General features: G+C 44.3%; 1 protein-coding gene across 15 annotated transcripts in view; it reads right to left on the bottom strand.

The window, feature by feature from the left end:
- Nucleotides 1–18567, bottom strand: part of KCNC2 (potassium voltage-gated channel subfamily C member 2) — an 89355-nt gene extending 70788 nt beyond the window's left edge. For all 15 annotated transcript variants that reach the window (XR_004306615.1, XM_032443603.1, XM_032443605.1 and 12 more), the window contains exon 1: nt 17880–18567. Coding sequence is in view for 14 of the 15 variants with exons in the window: in XM_032443603.1 (XP_032299494.1) it covers nt 17880–18515 (636 nt within the window). In the remaining variant the exon portion in view is untranslated. The remainder of the gene's footprint in view (nt 1–17879) is intronic.
- Between the last annotated feature and the right edge of the window lie 2999 nt (nt 18568–21566).

Below are 21566 nucleotides of genomic sequence, written 5' to 3' on the forward strand. Positions count from 1 at the left end.
AAATGGTAGTGAACTCTCCATTCACACCAGTGCATTTGTCAGTCATTCTGAACCAAAATTCAGCCTAGATGTATGCAAATCCTGGTGATGCTCACAGCAGTGCTGAGAGGGTAGCTCCACGTGCAATGATGAAACCAAGAAGATCATTACATCATCACCATGTTACCTTTTGTCTAACTTCTGAATCTCTTCCTCTAACACACACGCTACGAAAAGACATCCTGCTCAACATTTAAAGTTACAAAGAATTCAATCTCAATAGTTTATACTACTATCAAAAATTAGAAGAGCAACACTAAAATTTCAATTAGTGAATTCGCACAGCTTCATAAGGTTGACAAAAAATAAAGTTAAAAAGCCCATCGATCAACCTAAACAGAGCTACCACAGTGCTGCACAGACAAACAGTGCTTCCCATTTGAACAGTGCTGAGCAGGTGCCTGCTTACTGCAGCCCACTGCGAGGTGTCCTGCTGAAGCCTTTGTTTTACCTCCCCTGTGAGCAGAGACTATTTGCATACCTTTTAAAATGAAAGTGTGCCTGGGTTACAGCTGGCCTCTGTTCTGATTGACTGTTGCTGTCTGTTGACAAGCAGCTTCTGAAGTTAATGATGCTCTGAAGCATCACTTATCTCACCATGTCAAAAAAGACAGAGAAGAAAAACAAGGCTGCACCTGCATGGGCCTGCACAGCTTCACCTAGGCAGCTCTCTGCTTCAGTGTTGTTCTCCTTGCCTTACACTGCAGAGGACACACAGAGCTCACCCTCTGGCACTCCTGCACATGATCCCCACTAAAAAAACACAAGGCCACTGTTTCCAGTGAGAATTTCTGAGTCTAGAGAGAAAGGCACACGAGGGGCAGCTGGGGTGCCCTGGTTGGTTCAGCGCAGAGCAGAGGAGCTGAGAGGAGGCCTGATGGCAGCTGCAGCTCATCACAGGGAGCAGAGGGGCAGCGCTGAGCTTTGCTATGTGTGTCAGCATCAGAGCCCAAGGGAATGGCATGGAGCTGTGACAGGGGAGGGCAGCTGGGGTTTGAGACAGGTTCTTCATCAGAGGACAGTGGGCATGGAACAGGCTGCCCAGGGTACTGGTCATGGTCCCACGCTGCTGGAGTTCAAGGTGCATCTGGACAAGGCTCTGACATAAGGTTTGACTTTGTGTAGTGCTGTGCGGAGCCTGGAGTTAGACTCAGTGATCCTAGTGAGTCCCTTCCAACTCAGAATCTTCTATGGTTTTATGATTCCATGACTAGTCCCAGTCCAGCCAAGCGCCAGCCCTCCTGTGCAGTGCAGCCAGCTGAACCTCTGCTCGCTCGCTTAGAATGGCAGAATTTGGGGTGGGGGAGAACAGAAATCACTAATGTAGAAATAACAGCTTTAGAGGTCTATTCCTGCAGGTCTCATGAGGCCAAAGCCCATTCAAAGAGCATGCAATAGCTCCATTGGCACCTTGATGACAAAGAGTGAATGCAGCACATAGGTAGAGAATGATAAAAATTATCACTTGGTGGTTACATGGTGTCATAAATTGTAACAGTGTTATGCTAGCAGTTGTCACAGTTGTTCCCATTACCACTAATAAAACAGACAAGAATGAAATCAAGATGATTTTACTAATTTCCTAAAAAATAAATATGAATATGTACACATTCAAGCTCTCTAAAACCACACTTAGATTAAACTACAGACTCAACTGTGGGTTGCACTGGGAACCTATCTACTGCATTAACAACCAAGGAAGCCTAGAGCTGATATCAGGACTCCAGCTGCAGAATCCAAAATGTACACAGAAAGAGATCAAAGCAAAGAGCAAGAACAATGAAGTACTAAACAAGCACAGGCAGTGAGTGGCTCCAAAGCAAGCCTCTGAGTAGGTGAGTCACTTCAATCTGATTTTAATCAAAATACTTCAATTTCTAGAGAAGTACCACATACTGAAAGCAACTTGAGATATACCAAGCTTTCAGATGCAAAACACAAGGTATAAAATAGAGATTCCCTAGAATATCTAATATAGGTCTAAACATCCTAACACTACAAGTAGTCTACACAGAAACTGCACCAACTTGGTTAAACTGTTTTGGAAACTGACTTATTTACATTGGAGCAACCTTCTGGCGTATTCAGTAAAGTGTGGGAGAACTGGCTTGGAAGCCAAACTAAGCTAAATGAGTACATGACACACTCTTAAACTGATTGAACCATGGTCATAAAAGCTTGCTATACTAATTTAGGTAAATCAGCTCTAGCAAACAATTCAGTTATAACAGTGTCAGTTCTGTATGTGATGCACAAAGACAACAATTTACTTTTTCCACTTTTCCTGTGCCTATTTCTCAACAGGACAACTTACATGACATCAAGGAGATTCCATTCAAATGCAGTGAGCAAAGATGCCTGTTTTGGTCACACACAGCAGAATTGCATTGATAACACTCAAAAGGGAATTTATGATGTCTGACTATATGTATTTATCTTGCCTATTTCTAATTATTTTTGCCTGTATCTCTAACTCCACAGAAGACAAAGAACTTAAGACTCTTACTAATTTTGGGTGTTCTGAATTGCACCCAGCTGCAGCATTACGTACCACAACACATGGAAACTTTTCAAGCAGAAACTCTGTAAAGCATTCTGTAATTGAAACAAAATGGATCAGTATATAAGAGTATTATTTTTTTTAATAGAGGCAATCCTTCCCGCTGATTTAAGTTTGCAAGTATAGCCGTGTTTGAAAATGGAGAATTGTTTGTTATATTTAACAGCACGGAGTTCTAAGTCTATCAAGATTTATTTATTTTTATATTTCCTGCTAGTTTAGGGGGAAAGAAAAATTCAGACTCCAACACTAAATTTTGTTTGCAGGATCAGATATCTAAGGCCCCAAGATACACCACCGGCTCTACAGATAGAAAGACCTGCACTTAAAGAATGGAGTCTTGCTGATGAATCTTTCTACAGAGAAACAACAGGCTACTTCAATTTAGTAAGTCCTCAAGTAATAAGAAAAATGAACAGAGAGGGCAAAGAAAGGAAGACAGATTAATTTGGAAAATAATGGGAAACAGCCAAAACAAAAATAATTTGTTCCAGCCAAATTTACGAAATAAGGATGATGTAACACACACACAGCTGAATAAAAGAAGGTGAAGAAAATCTAAGCTTAATGCAGAGCTGTAACTGTCTCTAATTATGCCATATCTAGGAAGGGTTATCCTTTCCACACAGTTATCAGTAAGGCATTCCAAGCAAATCTTTTATGCAAGGTGTCACAAAATCATCATTCACAGATACTGATTTTCATACGTTGGGCAGGTCTGTTTCTTCCTGTTTGCTCCAAAATATTTCCAATTTTCATTATATGGTCTTATTACAGTCACAGACAAAGCAGTTTTTCAACACTGTCTGACACTTTAATTTACATCATCTATAATTCATGAAGAGAGATACTGCAAACCTTCAGGCTTCATTTTCAACTTGTATTGCTCTTCCTTTTCTTTTCCAAGCCTTCATCTTAATTGAATGGATACAGAATGAGTCTCGTAGACCCAGTAATGAAAATGTATCCTATAGATCAAACAACACAGCATTTCATGTTGTTGCAAGTCATTCAGTCTTCTGCTCATTGCTGTCTCTCTTTCTTAATATCAAACTAACATTAGCTAATGGCATTAATAATGTTACATTTGAAGACAGAAAACTGATGACAGTCAAGGACAATTATGCCACTTCTTTTACGGTGTTAATAACTAGCAGGAAAATTATGTTGTGAAACTCTCCTTGAAAGATTATTACAGCCATGCAAAGGTTCCATGTATGTATGACTTGTTTAACTAGTATCAGATACAGAGAGGCACATTACATCAGCTTTATCTTTGGCCAAAGAAAAGCATGAGATGAGATCAGGGGGGAGTAAGGGCTTTGGAAATGATGTTTGTTAAGCTTCTAATTCATTCCTAATTTTCCTTATTAAATGAAAAGGGACTGCTGTGCTGAAAAACACAGAAAGAAATTTATATCCTCTTTTAAAAGTTCTGCCCCATCATTTATGGCTGTCTTCACCTTTTCTCTACAAAGCACATTTTTAGCCATTCTTGGCATTGTATTTGGGGGTTTTCTCCCAGAAGAATAAAAGCCACTGCCAGCTTATACCACTTAAATGCAATGTTTTCAGAAGAGTACTCCATGATGATCTACAGGACATATATCTTCCCAAGTGTTCAAAAGTTTCAGAAATGCTCTTTGGACTTGACGATCTTTGAGGTCTTTTCCAACCTGAGAAATTCTATGATTCTATGTTTAAAGAATTAGAAAAATTACCTGAGATTTGAGATTCTCCAAACTCTTGTTAGTATTTTTTCTTCCTGCTGCAGGACTGGTATCCAACAGCCAAAACAGAAACAGGGATTTGAGATGTAGAAAAAAAGCTTTGATTCGAGTAGGTCAGTTCATAATGTTATGATATAGTCTGTCATAGGAAAATTTCATTCAAGGCTATTTTATTTCTAGCCTATTATCTTCTATGAAGGGGGAAAAAAAATCTTCATACTACTTACTGAATTTCAGATATTAAAAATTTATCTTATTAGCCTCTTCTGTCTCTTTAGCGTGACCTATTTTTCACTTTCCTATGAACTGGAACAATGCAGCACTCGGTTTTCTTGCAAAATCACCATGTTAGAATGTCCATAACATTAGTAAATAAAAATATCCTTACTGACTCAAAGATGCTTTGTTTAATGCACTTGTGTCTCAATGCCATATGCTACCTATTTTATTTGTATTTAATATCTCCTATCTAAGAAGCTACAAATACTACAGAATAAGCACTAGTTTTGACACAGAGTGTGTACACGAGTAGCATCAAGAGCAAATCCACATTCAGGACCACACTCCAAAACACAGAGGTACGCTGAATTTTGTCACTCAGATAAAGCCTCAGACAGACACATGACAAACTGAAAGATTTTAAATATTTCTTCCAGAAGTTCAAGAGCCAAATGTATAATTATGCCTAAGATGATTGCACAGCTCTGTACAAACGGGCACTGAGGCTTCTCCCTGGCTGCCACCCTACCAGCACTTAATTCTAATCAGCTAAAGAATTCCCAAGAACCGTGATAAATGCAAATATTTTCACCCTACAAAACTATTAGCATGTTTTTTTCCTTCCCTAGGCTGCAGAATAAAGTGAATCTGGAAGCAGCTATAACCAACACAACCTATACTTCAAGGCAACACCGATCTCTAGTTTTCTAAGCCTAGATGACTTTGTGGTCTTAAATAATATAAATAAATCTCTCCGCTCCCTTTATCGGGTCTTTTTTTTCTTTTTTCCCTCTCATCTGGCCTTTTTAATTAATTGACATTTCAAATGTCTCGTTCTTCTTCAGCAGCTCCTGATTAGATGTTATTTACCTTTATGGTTCTGTCTCCTCAAAGACTTAGTGTAATTTTTTCCAGATTGATTTCCTACTTATAGGTATTTATGGGAACACTCAAACCCTCAGGCACACTTACCAATCTGACAGTTCCTTGCGTGTTCTAGGAAATCCTTTCCTGATTCAGAGACTGCCAGGCTAACGAGAAAAATCTAAAGTCATAATTTTAAACACAAATATCCTCAAATGGAAAAAAACCACTGCAGTGAAATCCAATCTTTATGTTAAAACCACAAAAAGCAGCATTTAGCTGGATAGCACTTGAAAATATTGTATAACATTAGGATGCTTTCTCTTTGTTTCGTTCTGTGGTAACTATATAACACACAGGGAGGGAGGATCTTTTCAACCTCTAGCGCCAAATTCAGTTCATTAGCATGGCCTCCAGCTCATAGCATTTTCAGGGCCAAACTAGTGATCCATGCCAACAATTAGCCACTACCACTAGGAACACACACAACTATTTTTTCATGCTGAATTCCCATAATGGAGGATTTGTGTTTCGTTTAGAAGTTACACAGTGAATGTAAAAGATCAGTGCTATACTCCTGGTTCACACTGGCACATTCAGAACCTTGCATAAAATCAGCACAGTACACATGCATCCTCCTCTGTGTAAGAGGCAGACTTATAGAGCTATAACTCTACATATTTTCTGTTGCTAATTATTTAACAGTTGATTCATTGCTTAGAAGCGTACGTTCAATTCTCCATAAAAACCTGGACATTGTTTCAATATCAATTATTATTCTGCATGAGGAACCATGCTGAAATGCAGCCCTATTTTATGTGGCTATTAGCAGCACTCCAGAGGAGAACTTTTCAAACTTCAAAAGCCTCAGAAGAAACGTAGCTCTTTGCTGTCAGGGCTACAGGCAGCAATCATTTCAGATGGAAAAAGAAGCCAAGCTCACTCATTTGTCCTGCAATTAACTGAATGAAGAAATTGCTTGCCACTCCATAGTCAAAGCAGACACTTGTCAGCTGCCATATTCTGGGCTGAGTTTAGCCAACAATGTCATGTGTTTCAAACACATCCCCAAGTCTTAGCCGAATAGAGTTAAAAGTCACTTCCAACACAGAAGCACAGCAGCTAAATTATTAACAAATGTCCTGTAATAATTCAGTATGGCTTCCAAGACATGTAAAAGTAATGTAAATGTCTTTGCTGAGGTGCGAAGAAAATATCAAACCAACATCACTTCTCTTCAGAACCCTTCAGCAATTCTTGTGGTAACTTGCTTGCTGTCTTTGGCTTCCACTACTCACATAACAATTGATTTATCAAGCTAGAACAAACTTGAGAAGCTGATGAAGAGGGCTTTAAACTACAGCTGCTTGGGGAAGGGAACCTCAGGCTATCCACTTCCCACTACTTTGATGCCAGTGCCAGCAATAGATGCCCAGAGAAAGATCACAGGTCAGGGGGAAAACACCCAGAGGAGCATGAAGGAATTCCAGCCTGTCCAGACAGTAAGGCAGCTTCACTGGGAGCCCAACTTACGTGCTGCTATGCACACTTAACATGAGTAATAAATAAGAGGAGTTGAAGACATGCATGTAGGCTACACAACATTTTTGTCACAGTTTGTCACATTGCCTGAGTCACAGAAGGCAAAAGCAAGAACTAGGAGTATGAAGAACTTCTCACTGCAGGACAAGATTAGATTTGAGACCATTTAAGGAACCTGAAGGAACACAACAACATAAAAATAATGAAAATATTGAACAGTTTTTCTAATATTCTGCAGATCAAACTGGTAGCAGAGCCAACTGTATAGACTGGCCAATATTTCTCATTTTAAGACTCTCTACTCCAATGCAAATAACATTGTTTTCAGGTGTACTAAAATCTGGAAATCTTTATTTCAGAAATTCTAACAGGAAATTTCAGAGGGAGAAACTGTCAGTCTGCCTAACTGAGCCAATCCCTGCTTTAATTTGATCTGCTTTCACACACTACAAAGCAACCTTCATAAATGTGACTGAAAAGTTTCTTCCCGTGCAGACCCTGCCTCAGTCAGCTCACAAAGTGAACAGTGCTTACTTACTCAATTCAGTTTCCTTTTTTCCAGATTGTTCAGGCGTGGGACATACACCCTATTTGAATGTGCTCTTCCAACTGTTCTGCAAACAAAATTATTGATTTTGTTTGTTGATGCTTAAACCTTTGGGCACAGAAAACAACAATCCTCAGTCTTCTTTAAGAAGTACCTAAGTCCTCCTCTTTGCTTCATTTGATTGACACCAACTAAAACACTATGCCCCTTTTTATGTAATTGCCTTATTTTAGCACTGCTGTTATTTAAAATAAAATAAAAGTTATTTTGTGATTTTCTAAAGTAAGAGAACAGTTATGTCTCTTCAATTTGCAGACAGGGTTTACCACTGAGGTGGACCACTGGGGATGGTACAGCCTAGCAGAGACATCAACCAAACCTCCAGAATTCACTGCCAGCACATTTAGTCCCTGAGCCCTTGTCAAACTCCATCTCCTTCTGAACCTGACCAAATGAGTTTGCTGTAACACAATCCCTACAACAGTGACTGACTTTCTGCATCTTCCACACAAACATTACGTTCATGTTTTTGTGTTTCTCTTTATGAAGCACTCCCATTCTGCCTCACGAGAAACAGAGATGTGAACTTGAACTGAACCTGTCTCCCTCCTACAAAATGCAACTACAAACCTTTAAAAACAAACCTAGTAAATGAATAATAAAACAGGCTAGATTACTTAAGCAAAAGTATGTGTTTATCAGTATTATCTGAAGAAAACAATTGCATAATGTGAGGTTTTCTTAATATTTCCCCTTTATCAACAGCTGGGAGACCTGATTTTCTCAAAATATCCTATATAAAGAATATACATAAATTTACAGCATAGAGAGACAAGGGAAAATGGTTTTAAACTAACAAAGAGTGGGTTTAGACTAGATATCAGGAAGAAAACACTGGAAGTTGCCCAGAAAATCTGTGGGTGCCCCATTCCTGGAGGCATTCAGGATCAGATTGGATGGGGCTCTGGGGAACCTGATCCAATGGGTGGCAACTCTGCCTGCAGCAGGGAAACTGGAACTAGGTGGCCCTTAAGGTCCCTTCCAACCCAAACCATTCTGTGATTCCTCGATTCTACAACTTGCATTCATATTAATAGAGAGACACATAGATATACATAAATACATGGATAAAAACACCATCTGAACTCTGAAAGCATGAGGGCCACAAACATTCTCCCCTGTGTCAGATTCACACCTCACAGCTGGACTTGCAAGGTACACTGCTGTTGCACTGACACGGTACTTGTCTGAGCAGTAGAACTGCAATGAAAAATTTATAGCGTGAGCTTTTATAACACACAGCATTTGCCTTTAGTCCCCACTATTGCCAAGACCTTCCCACAATATCACAAAGCCTGGGTTTCTGCAGAAAGGATTTTGCTCACATTAAGATTACAAACTGTGACAATTACCTCATTATTTTTAAAAAGCTTTGCCAGTAAACAAACAAAATAAGACTTTGCTGCAATGTTTGTTGGTTTTAATTACTAATACACATCTCCTGAACTGTGTCTTCAAGGAGTACACAAAGAACAGCAGCAAAAGATGGGAGTTGAATAGTTTTCCATGCTCCATTTCAAGCTACGGCAGGAGAGATTCAGGCTGGACATTAGGAGATATTATACACAGAAGGGGTGGTCAGGCAGTGGAATTGACTGCCCAGGGAGGTGGTAAAATCACCGACCCTGGGGGTGTTCAAGGAAAGACTGGATGCTGTGTTGAGGGACACGATTTAGTGGGAGCTATTAGTAATAGGTGAACGGTTGGACTGGATGAGCTTTTAGGTCTTTTCTAACCTTGGTGATTCTATACTTCTATAATTTTAGAAATTTAGCTATTGATACGTTTTAACTAAAGCAGACTTCTTTTCCAAAGAAAACTGCGCCCAACTCATGAATCTGTCAGAACTCAAGGGCAAGACAGGCTCCTCTGATGAAACACAAACCCAATGTGAACTCAATCTGTACTTCTCCAAAGCCTAATGGGTACATTTCTACTACAGAATACTTCAAATTCTTGAGAATACAAAATCATTGAAACGAAAACTCTGGAAAATTTCAGTATGTGATGCACACCATCAGTCTTTCAAAGAAAAGCTGCCAGCACAGATACTACTGAAGATAGCAGTAAAAGTAGAAAGGCATGTATAACTATCATTGTACTTCAAGCTGAAGCAGAATTGTTAATTTGGTCTCTTTTCAGTAGTGCGTGGGGACAGGACTATAGGTAATAGGATGAAACTTCAGCACAGGAAGTTCCGCACAAATGAGCGCAAGAACTTCTTTACGGTGAGGGTCACGAAGCACTGGAACAGGCTGCCCAGGGAGGTGGTGGAGTCTCCTTCTCTGGAGATATTCAAGACCCGCCTGGACGCCTACCTGTGTGACGTGGTGTAGGGAACCTGCTTTGGCAGGGGGGTTGGACTCTAGAGGTCCCTTCCAACCCCTACAATTCTGTGATTCTGTGTAATTTTATTACAAATGCACTGGAAAAGTCCTTGTTTGGAAAATCTTAGCACAGCCAGTTACTGGCACAGTGGTAGCACAAGGTGTTGAGTGTAGCAAGGTGGGGACAAAGAAAGAGGACACGGATAACTAAGAACCAGCACTGAGAGCCTTCAACGACATTTGGGGGATACTTGTACCAGAAGCTGGATTAAGGTGGCAAGCTGCATCATGATTGTATTTGCTGAAATAGCCGTTTCCAAAATGGAATAAATCGTGTCATTAAAGCAGCAACTCTGAAAGCTCCCTTTGCACTTTAAGGAAGAGACAACTGCAATGAAAAGCATCAATCTGTTAGATATACCTGCAGTTTAAAGACAACTGACAAGTTCTATCCTTAACTTAATGAAAATAATTCATTAGAGAAATAGACACGTAACACAAAACACCATCTTCTCCAGTTTTAACATTTCACAGACTATATTGTGAAAAACTAAAATAATGAAATTACGTTCCTTGTTTCAATCTGTATTGATTCACTTTCCTCCAAGACGTAATTTCTCCTTCATATCAAATAATCTCTGCTTTACAGATTCCCCAGTTCGTTTGTCCTGCTACCGTGGCATCAGTTTGAAACACACAATGACTAACCAAGGAGACCCTGTAGCTGCAATGCATCAAACCAATTTTGTTGACCATTTATGGGTCAGTGAAGCATCAGCTTCATCTGCCTTTTTTGGCAACAGATGACAAACATTACCATTTATTTCTTCAACCTTACAGGTACAATACTACCTAGGGGAGCAGGAGTTTCAACCTAGCATAGAATAGAGCCTCTAATGATATTTACTGGCCAAGGGATGGAAATATCCAATGTTTTTAAATAAATCTGTTTAACATCAATTATTAAGAGCTAATGAACAGGTAATGAGTTATATAGCGGAGCTGATGTTCGGTACTTGGGCTGAAATGCAACCCTGTTTGAATTCTACCCAATCAAAAGCCCCTGATGTCACTTACTGTATACACTTTACTTAAACTATGAAAACATGAAACTCAGAAATATTACTAGTAAAAGGACTTCATTTTCTATTGTAAGGGAAGTTTGAAACATGAGAACTTAACTCTGTACATGGTCCAAACTCAGCTCCTGCTCCAACAAAACATTCCTGACTGCCTTTTTTTTCTTTTTTTTCCTTTCTCCAGGAAATGCAGAACGTGATAAAATTGTCTGTAAGTATTATCATTTCACACTGTTGTTAATATTCATGTGTGCCCCGGTGGCGCAGTGGTAGGAATGCCGCGTTGCAACACTGGAGGCCCAGGTTCGAATCCCCCCTGTGGCGCAAGTGGTAGAAGTGCCGCTCTGCTACACATGAGGCTCGAATCCCGGGGGTTGGACTCGATGATCTCTAAGGTCCCTTCCAACTCGCACAAGACTGTGATACTGTGATACTGTGATTTATGTACTGAGAAATTAAGCAAGCCAACCAAAATACAACTGGAGACGTTACTCTTGCTCCCACTTATGAGCACCACCAGCAGCAGGATGCCAGATGTGACAGCCAACCACTCCAACCCTGCACTGTGATGGGCACCTCCAAACTCATCAGGATTGCAGCTCACAGCCCTTATTTTTGCAACCACAGGAACACAGTGTTTCACAGCACCATCCTGTAGCCCTCTGTATCATCATACAGAACTTCGTGTTCTCCAAAATGAGTCACTGAAAGAGAATTTTCTCAGCCATTAAAACTGCACCTCCACATATGATTCCTATTGCTTTAAATTCCCCCAGTGTTACAGCAGCCCCTCCGCTTTTACCAAACAAAGCATTTTAGTATGGTGGTAGTCATTCCTAAAGAATTCCTTCTCCTAGGATAAGGATTAAACATTTAAGAAGAAGATTACTGCTATGCAGCTGATACTCAACCCAATATCAAAACCAGCAACAAGCTCCAAGAGATGTTCTGCCTTCTTTAGAGAGTAGGCACACCTAAAATACAGGTTTGTATGCTGCAATGTAAAAGTTAAGAAACTATATTTATCTCAGAAATAAACTATACTGTGTTTTAAATCCAAGATAACAGACTGTTCTCCTCTATTTACAACCTTCTTTTCTGGAGCATATCAAAGACCTGATACCCCAGATTCACCTAGAAATACTAAGGATTTACATGTCTGTAATAAGAAAAGACTGAATTATTAAGCCCTTGCAATAATTAACCTACTAGTATCAAGATCAAAAACACAGCAGCATCTCAAAATTCTCAGGCAACTCAAAGGGAGGGGAAAAATACAGTTATAATAATTGGATAATTTGGTTTTTAAGCCTCATGTCACCACTTCAGTCAAAAAAATCTGTAAAGCAAATCAGAAGAAATTGTATGATTACATGGCATTCTATTTTTAACGCTTCTGATTAACAGATGGGAGTTTTTCCTTTAACAAAAAAAAATGCTGTAGTCATTATATAGCACTAACAATGATATTAATTAAACACATTTGTAGGATTAGAATGAATGTGAAATCACTTTTTTCCCCCCTCTACAGCCACATCTAGGTGTTTTTTTGACAGGCTTATCACCCAGTTACAACAATATGTACGAGTATGTCATGACAGGGCAGCAAACATACCAGACCAGCACTCCAACTTACAGTCTCTTTTATCACGTCGACAACGCTAAGTTTACATCAGTATGTCAGGACACATTTCTGCAGCTGCATATTGAGTTCACCAGCTCAAATGGGTTTTGATGCAAGAAATATCCTCTTGCTCCAGCCCTCGCACCAGGAGAAAGGCTCTTGGGAAGTAACAGCAGACATAAAAATGTATTGCTATAGAAATATCCTTTGTAGAATTATAAGCAACAGCTTGATATTCCATATTTTATCCTCCCTGTATTTTTATTGGCCTACCTACTTTACTCATGGTAAAAAGCACACTGCAGAAACCCCCACAAGCTCCTACGTGGGATCAGTTAGCTTATGTAAGTCATGCTGCCAGCAGAAAGGTCTGAAGAAGACTTCAGTAAGGAGAACGAAAAGGGAACATCCCATCAGGTGCCAAATACAAAGAGCACAAACCCTTTCTGTCCTGTGCTGGTTGAAGGAAACATGCTTCCCCATGATGAGCCAAGTCCAAAGTGAAGGAAGAGCAGCAGCCTCTGCAAAAAAGCAGCTCATCCACCAGAGATTATACAAAACATTAAGAAGACATACAGAGATGCCTCGCCTGTGCTCTGCTGCTTCTACCCTAATTGAAAGGCAACTTCACAAGGAGAGAACAGACACTTTCTAGCAATGACTGTTGAGGGAGAAAAGGCCAAGTAAGTTCTAGACAAAGTTCCTTTAAAAATCTTAATGTCCTGATAATGAGGGACACTGACCAAGGATACAACATTAGTCTGAGTTTTGATTTTTGTTTTCATTACAATTCAATGTGTCTTTAAAAAAAATAAAAACCAAGCAAAATGTCATATTCTTCAGAAGGTACCAGACACCTTCTGAATAAGAAGGACCATGAAGATACCATTTTTCTTAATTCACTTCTTGCTTATCCTGACAGAATCACGGTGCTGTGATGACACCTGACCAAATGGAAACGCTGAAACCTACGCAGTATTTCCCGGAGCTGTGAGCTGCTCCTCCACCACCACGTGGATGGTTATGAATGGGTTTGAAGACATGTCCTAACCCCAAAGTGTATCATTTCAGCACTTCACTGCTGAAAACAAAACGTGACAAAGAGCAGCAGGGCATTATGTCTGAATTGCACACAGGAACGGGATGCTGTCTGCCAGATTTCTCGGCCAAGAACAATTCTCGATACTGTTATTATCTTGGGCTGTGTGTGGTAAGCTAATTTCCACTTCCAGTTATACCAAAGCAAATTCAGAGCAAGTCCATCAATCGAATTCTTTTAAAGTCAGAGGATGAATCTGGCTACGTGCAGGGGTGCATACAGACCAGCATCCATTGCTGAGATGCTCAAGCAGATCAGCTCTGTGGCGCTCATGTCAGAGCCATGACAGAATGCTTTTCTGAGATTAATAAGTGACAGAGAGAAGGCTGTTTTCAATGGAAAAAGGAAGCCAAGAGCTGGCTTGTTTCCATGGAAACAGTAGCAGCAGCAGGCAGAACAGCTGTAGAGAAAAAGGCAGAAGTTAGGAAGGCAGAAAGCAGTCTGGTTTTACCTCACTGCTATGTCAGTGCCACCAGATACCATCTAAATTTAACACAGATCAAAGTGCCTTACCTTGAGCGGTTAACTTATTAAGCAACTATTTGCAATTAAGACTCTCAACATCCAGCATTCAAGTAATGAATTCATGAAAAGTACTTATATGATTTAGTCAGCCCGTGCACTCATAAAGCCACGGAACGTGAGAATACCCACAGCAATGATGTGTCACAGTGTTAGTCCCAGGAACAAGGTGCTGTTGCTTTAAAAGCAATCAATGTAAGTGAACAGATTCTTTTCCCACTTTGATTAGCAAGATGGCAAGAGGAAAGCCCACTCTTTGCATTTCTTTATAATCTCTGCTCTTTTCTTTGTACATTCCTATAACCACTTTCAGATAGAAGAAAAAACTTCGTAACTCAAAAATTTCTAAGACCTGCACTTAGTAATTAAAATGCCTGTTCTATTTTCAAGAGAGCAAATAAGTCTTGCGCTTTACTATTAATGTGCACTCTGAGCCAGCTGTATTCTCCCCACTCCACTCATGATGTGTCTGTCAGAATGTCCCAGCAGCGCTGCTTCCACCAAAAATAAAAGCTGTTTGCACCCCTAGCAGCCCACATAAGCTACCCTGGTACCCAGCATGCATCCACCTACCTGGAAGATTGTGCACAAGCCACCAAAGAAAGATGTGAGTTAACTTCACTAACAATGCTCTCCTATACCATTTCTGGGGCTCTACGCCTCTAGGGGACCCATTAACCTGGTTCTCTCCCCTGCTTGCCTCCTTCATTTCGACAACCCTTCCCACAGCCAACCTCTCTGACTGCTGGAAGCCAACAGGAGTGTCACCACAAGCAGCATCCTACAGTATCATCACAGGTACAACCACACACAGGAGTTTCTCTTTTCCAGCATCACACAGCCTGGTATCCCCATCCCACCCCTGCTCTGTGCATGGACAGAAAGGCTGCTCTGGGGGACAGACAGACATGAACACTGTGAGTCCCCAGGCAGTTTCTAGGTTCGTGTGCTAAGTGCAGGAATAATCCACAATCCTTAACAAAAATCAATGACGAACGCTAATTATTTCTTTAAACAGCATCATATTTCAACTATTATTCCAAAATAAAAGATCTTAAAAGCTTAATTAATTTGAAATATGGTATCTGAGACTAGAGCTGACATTCCAGGTCCCGCCGGGCATCTGCAGACACTCTGTCAAACTCAGTGCTAATTACGCCTCTCGTACTTCCTTACAAACTATTTGGACATCTCTCTGTATGTTACTAAAGCAGAGTCTCTTATACATGAGCCAAGGGCCATGAGAGGAGTCCAAAATACCCCACCGTTGTTAACCAGACACAAACACAGCACACACAGTGCAATAAGAACTGAGTACAGACCTGCACCACACAGGAGGATTTGGCTGCCCAATGTATCTCCCGCTGGGGCAGCCCTTATTGCTGGGACCCCTCCATCCACACAGCAGTGTTCTGTCAGAGAGCAGTCTGTGAGTGACAGCTCCGGAGAGCCTGGAGCAAAAGCAATTCCACTGCACCCTTCCTTACAATTCACAGATGGAGAAATCCCAAGTGGAGGAATGAAAACAAATGATATTCAGATGCAATTCCTCAACTTGAGATACAAAGAAAAGCGTCGCGGGTTTCAAAGCAATTGCATGCATACGCATTATGTTTCGTATTTACAACAAGCACGGCTAGTAGATGTCACTAACTATCAAACTGCATGTATTAAAGTTGATTTTGTTAAGTCCCTAACGCAATACACCTCCTTGTCAACAGATGAGTTCCACTGTTTATATAACATCGCTGGATGGTCTTGCTAGAATAATCTGTGTGTGCACTATCCCCCAATAGGTTACCATGGCAACTTATATTTGAATTTCTATCAAATTTCTATTTTTAGAGATCACGGTTTAGGATAAAGACAAACAGATATATTAAGTGCCACCCCATGAATAACCAACATCCAGTTTATCTCAGCATCACGTTCCTCCAAACAGACAGTGCGGAAGTTCAACCGAGCAGCACTGCGATGGATTACCACCGTTACTAGGAAAGTTTAGCAGCGAGCTGTTTCACCACCATCCCAGCAGTGCATGAGTCAGGAGCTCGCGTTGCGAGGCACAATTGATGCTCACAGAGGTTTTCTTGCGCTCAGTAAGGATCTCACCCAAATATTTTTAGAGTTAGTCATCATTTCAGCTGACACACAACAACGCCGCGTTTGCCAGAATACTCAGAAAACAAAGTGTCTGTCTCAGGTGTGGGGGAATACTGAACTGACAACGGCACCTCAGCTCCCAGCTGGGGGTACCACCACCCAAACTGCCGCACATTGAGGGGTGTCCTAAAGCACAGGGGTGCCCCATGCTGCCAAGCTCTGAGCAGCAATCTGAGCAGCCTGCATGTGGGGGTGATCACTGCAAAGAGCGGCAGCACTGAACAGAACCAGAACTCAGAGCTGCAGCTCTGGCACTGCCTCACTCTGGCTGCCTGTGGCTGAAATCAGAACATAATACTTTAAACCCCTTCCTAACTTTAAGAAGGTAAGTATCTTCTCTAATAGATGAATGATGACTGCCAGTGCCCCACAAAGTTCAGTGAAAGGCTCTGCATAGTAAAAGCTGCAGATTTGTGAGCAGCTTCTCCAGCTGCGGTGGGACCAACACACTGCTGTTAGGTCAGGTACGGACAGCTGAACCCTGCTGAATTCGGGTGGCCAACGCGTGAACTGCACATGTCCTTAATGAGCAACAATAAAAAACACTACCAATGTGTATTCAGAACACAGCCTGCTATAGAGACACTTGGGGCAACAGCTGGAGCTCTGCACCTCCTGACACCCCACTCTCCATCAGGCTGTGATGACCCCAATGGCACCATTGGGGACAGTACTGATCAGTGATGCAGGACGAGGTCTGGGTTCTTCACAGGGACACCCAGTGAAAGCACCATGAAACGCCTCCTGCTGCCTTAAAATCCTAAGCCTGTTCCAACCATGAGGACTCGCTGCTGGGTGCTGTTCCCACAGCTGAGTTCAAGGCATCACTGTGTACCTCCCCCAAAGGTGTTACAACCATTTGCTTCTTCCGTGGGTTAGAAAGCAAAACCCATCACCACCAACAGCAGTAACTACAAGTCAGGGCTGAAACTCACACCATCCTCCAGCACAGAAGAAAGAGCCAAAATCTAAAATCCCACCTGTCGAGAACTCACTGAGGACCGGTGTTCTCTCACAGACCTCAGCCATGAGGGCCACCCTGACAGGCAAAGGGCAGGTGGGTGCCCTGTCACTAGGTGCCACCATGCTCATCAGGGCAGAAGCAGGAGTGCCAAGCAGGAGCTGCCAGCAGAGCCCTCCTGGAAGGGCTGTGGGCGGTCACCACCTCACACAGCTCAACACCTCCCTGAAAGCCAGAACACACGGTGCACATACAGCTCTGCAGGCCTCCAGAAAGGACACTATGCAGCCCACTGACACACAGTGTGGTTCCCCAGTACCACTCTTATGTCCCCACTGAGACTAGGATAGCAGGCACAGCTCAATCCAGAGGGGCTGATGTCACACCTCACAGCGTCCCACCACAGCACCGCTCCGCAGCCCACCCCAGCTCCACCTACACAACCCACACACTCCCAACACCCCGAGGCTCCCGGGGCACCACCACCGCCATCACCCGGGGGTGACGATGCATCTCCCGGGAGCGCCGTCGGTGGGCGCTTACCCTGGCGGCCCGGGAGGAGTAGGGGTCCTCGAAGAGCGCCCAGACTCGGGGCTGCAGCCGCCTCCATCGCCCACCCTTGCCCTCGGCGGCCGCCGCCACGTCCTCGATGCCCAGTCGCTTGGCTGCCATATCGTCGTCGTCGCCGTCGGGGGGCGGCTCGCCCGTCAGCAGGTCGGGCGCCTCGAAGATGTCGAGCGCTTCCTCGGCGTCGCGGTGCTGCCGGTAGGTCATCCAGCAGCAGGGCTCCACGTCGGTCTCGTCGATGCCCCAGAAGGCCAGCTCCTCCTCGAAGAGCGGCCCGCACACGTCGGCGGGGCAGTGCAGCTTGCCGGTGCGGTAGTAGTTGAGCACATAAGCGAAGACCCCCGGGTGGCGGTCGAAGAAGAACTCGCTGGCCCCGCCGCCGCCTCGCGGGCTGCAGCCGCTGCCGGGTTCGGGGCAGCCGCCCGCCGGCGGGGCCGCGTTGGGAAGAGGAGGCGGCGGCGGCTCCTCGTTGCCCGGGGACTCGCCCTGCGACTCGGCGGCGAGCAGGGCCAGGCGGGTGCCCGGCAGGGTCTTCAGGGTGCTGCGGTAGGTCTCGTGCCGCGTGCCCCCCACGTTGAGGATCACCCTCTCGTTGTCCTCGAGCTTCCCCATCGCTCCGGGTGGGACATGACTGGGGCGGCACGGGGCGGAGGAGCGGGACGAGCTTCTGCCTTCAGCGCGGACAGAGAGAAGGAATGAAGGAGAAACCCCCCCGGCATCCCCGCGCCATTCCCCGCCTATCCCGGCCGCCTCCGTCCCACCCCGTTTCCCGGAGCGATGTCCCCGCGCCGGGCTCTGCCTCCCGCCGCCCCCAATGGCTCCGCTCCTCCTCGAGCCGCCGGTACCGAACGGCGCCTACAGCCCAGCACACAAAGAGGGGTGGGAAATCCGCGTCTCTTCCCCCCCTACCCCCACCTCTAAACCTGAAAGGGCGGCGGCCGTGTGCGAGGGGACGCGACCCCCGGCAGCAGCAGCGGAGCAGCCTCGGGGCGGGGGTCGCTGCCGCTCAGACGCGCCCGCTGCGGGGAAAGCCGGGTTAGGGCTGCTCCCGGCCCCCGCCCCTCGGTACCTGGGCGAGCGGCCCGGCGGCGGCTCCTCGTCTCGGGCGTCGGCGGCTGGGCGAGAGCTACTTGTTGTATTGCTCCGCGTTCAGGTGGCCGCGCCGCCTCCCCCCGAACTCAACCCCGACGGGCGGACAGACGGCTCCGGCCGCCCGCCTGGGAACCCCGCGGCCATCGCGCACCGCGGGCTGACACCTGAGGCCGCGCCGCTCCAACACGGATCGCAGGGAGCCGAGAGCCGAGCGAAAGCCGAAGCCCGGCCGGGGCCGAAGCTCCGCCCGCGGCGGGGGCAGCGCCGCCCCCCGCAGCCCTCCGGCCCCGCAGCCGCTGTGTGAGCGGGTTTGCTTCGGAACGCAGCGGGAGGTGGGCAGGGGGTGTGGGGTACAGCTCATCCTCCGTGTGCTGAGGCCGGGGGGAGAGGGGACAGACTGAAGGCGAGAGCTCTCATTGCGTTATAGGTTGCACGTTGGACCCCTGTCCGTGCCTGTGCCAAGCTCGCTGCCCCCAAGAAGGCTGAATTGTTTTCTACGGCATATTTTATTCCTTTTTGCTCTCCACTTAAGTTAGTCGAAGGGAAGGAGGGTTTCAGCCCCAGAGAAAAGATAGGCAAAGCGAGAGGCCATTCCTCATAGTGCTTCCTCAGGAAAAAGTTCTTCCTCCACAAGCAGGGCTCTCCTGGAACGAGGCGGGGTGACAAACGGGATAACGCCGTCTGAAGTGTCCCCGTCCATATCGGAGCCTGTGGCTGGACCCTGCTGCTTTAGGAGGGCAGAGCTCTGCTGGCAGCACCGTGCTGTGACCAGATTGCTCTAACCCAGATCTGTCTGTGTGTGGCATCCGTGATGTAAATACGGCCCCCCCAGAGCAGCAGCAACTTTCAGAACCGAGTTTCAAAAGCATGTTGCGGATGTACGTTTTGAAGCTCTTAAAAATAAAATAAATGTAAAAGCTGGAGTATTTCCTGCCAAGGCAGATAAAGTCAGTCAGTGAAAACTCTTGGGAGCCAAAATTAATATTCAATTACAGAGTTGGAAATCCAGTGGAAAGCGCTCAGCCATCCTAAAGCAGAGCAGCACTGCTCCCACAGAGCTTGCTTCTCTTTGCAGAGGGGATTTGTTAGAAAAGGGGATGTAGGAGAGAGCAGAGCAACATGAATATCCGTCATCTTCCCTCTGACCCTCTAGGAGTGGTTACTGGAGAAATGCAACACATTGGAGCTGTTCCCTTATGGAAAGCCATGGGGTGGCAGCAGCTGCCAGAGCACCAGGCAGGCTGTATCTGTGCAAGAGCTGGGATGGCCCCTGGGCTGCCACTGCCACCCAGAGCCCGTGTCCATGTCAGGGTACAGCACGAGGTGTCCTTCACAAGGACCAGCCACCGCTACAGGAACTAATGGGGATGGCATCTCACAAGCAGAGTCTTACTGTCATACCCCATAATGCAGATGCCATGAGAAAGGCCTGTGTTATTGAGAAATTAGCTTGTGCTTCAGACTTCCTATAGACAGTGTGGGGAAGAGTAAGCCACAAACCTAATTTTTCTAAGTGGTTAGACAAGATTGGTCTCTTCTATAGCGTAACATTCCGTCAGTCAAGTCGAAGTGTCCGTATCCTGCAATGTCTGTTTCTAAATATAAAGCTATTCATTTCTCTGTGTCATTCTCCCCTGTGTTTCCAGCATGTGGCACATTTCTCACTGAAGGATGAAATTATGTCAGACACTGACTTCCCAGAGCCGGCGTTTTATTAAGTGATATCACAGAACATGCAGTCAGTATTCGACATAGGTGGGAGAAGTAGCAGTTATGAATTAATTTCACCCCCACACACAGGACAGGGAATTTTGGCTCCACCATTTCCAACAGAAGCAGAAACAAATTAGACCCACAAGAGAAATGCGGCTGCCAGGTTGGACTTAGCATGAAACATGTCTGCAAACAAACAAAACAAACCTATTCACAAACCGTCAACCATTGACAGGTAAAAGTTGAGTGGGAACATTTCTGGAGCTCAGGACTTTCCTTGAAGAACTGACTGACTGTGAGCAGCACACAACCAATTTTCCCCACTGGGTAAGAGGGTTCCTATGGGATTGCTTTAACTGAGAAAGCAGTGACATCAGATGCTATTAGAAACATAAGCCAAATGAGCATTTTAGCTACTAGAAGCTATCATTCTTCTTGCAGGCTCGAGTACTGCAGTGCAAAGTCATTGAATGAGCAGCTGTCTAAATGGAATAAATGGGAGAAAGGACAAGGCAGAAAAGAAAAGCAGATCTGATGGAGAAAGATACACTCTGGATCCCACACCCCCATAGGAACTCCATTGACTGGAGGGGGCTAACCTGCCCACCTGCCTTCTGGGGTGAAACACAAGGCAGAAGCCTCCAAGTTTCTTTGATGCAGGCATCTCTTATTTCATATACGATGCTGTAATTGGGGAACAGGGGAATCAATTTTATAATTGAGAATTACAATGAAGATAAGTACGACACAGCCAAAATGTGATCAATTTATATCAGTCGAGATGATGATTAAATAAACAAGTAATTATTTTAAATATTTGCCATCATTAGCATGTTATTAAGGTTCTACTTATTTCTT

Source organism: Coturnix japonica, chromosome 1 (genome assembly GCF_001577835.2).
Source record: "Coturnix japonica isolate 7356 chromosome 1, Coturnix japonica 2.1, whole genome shotgun sequence".
Classification (NCBI taxonomy): Eukaryota; Metazoa; Chordata; class Aves; order Galliformes; family Phasianidae; genus Coturnix; species Coturnix japonica.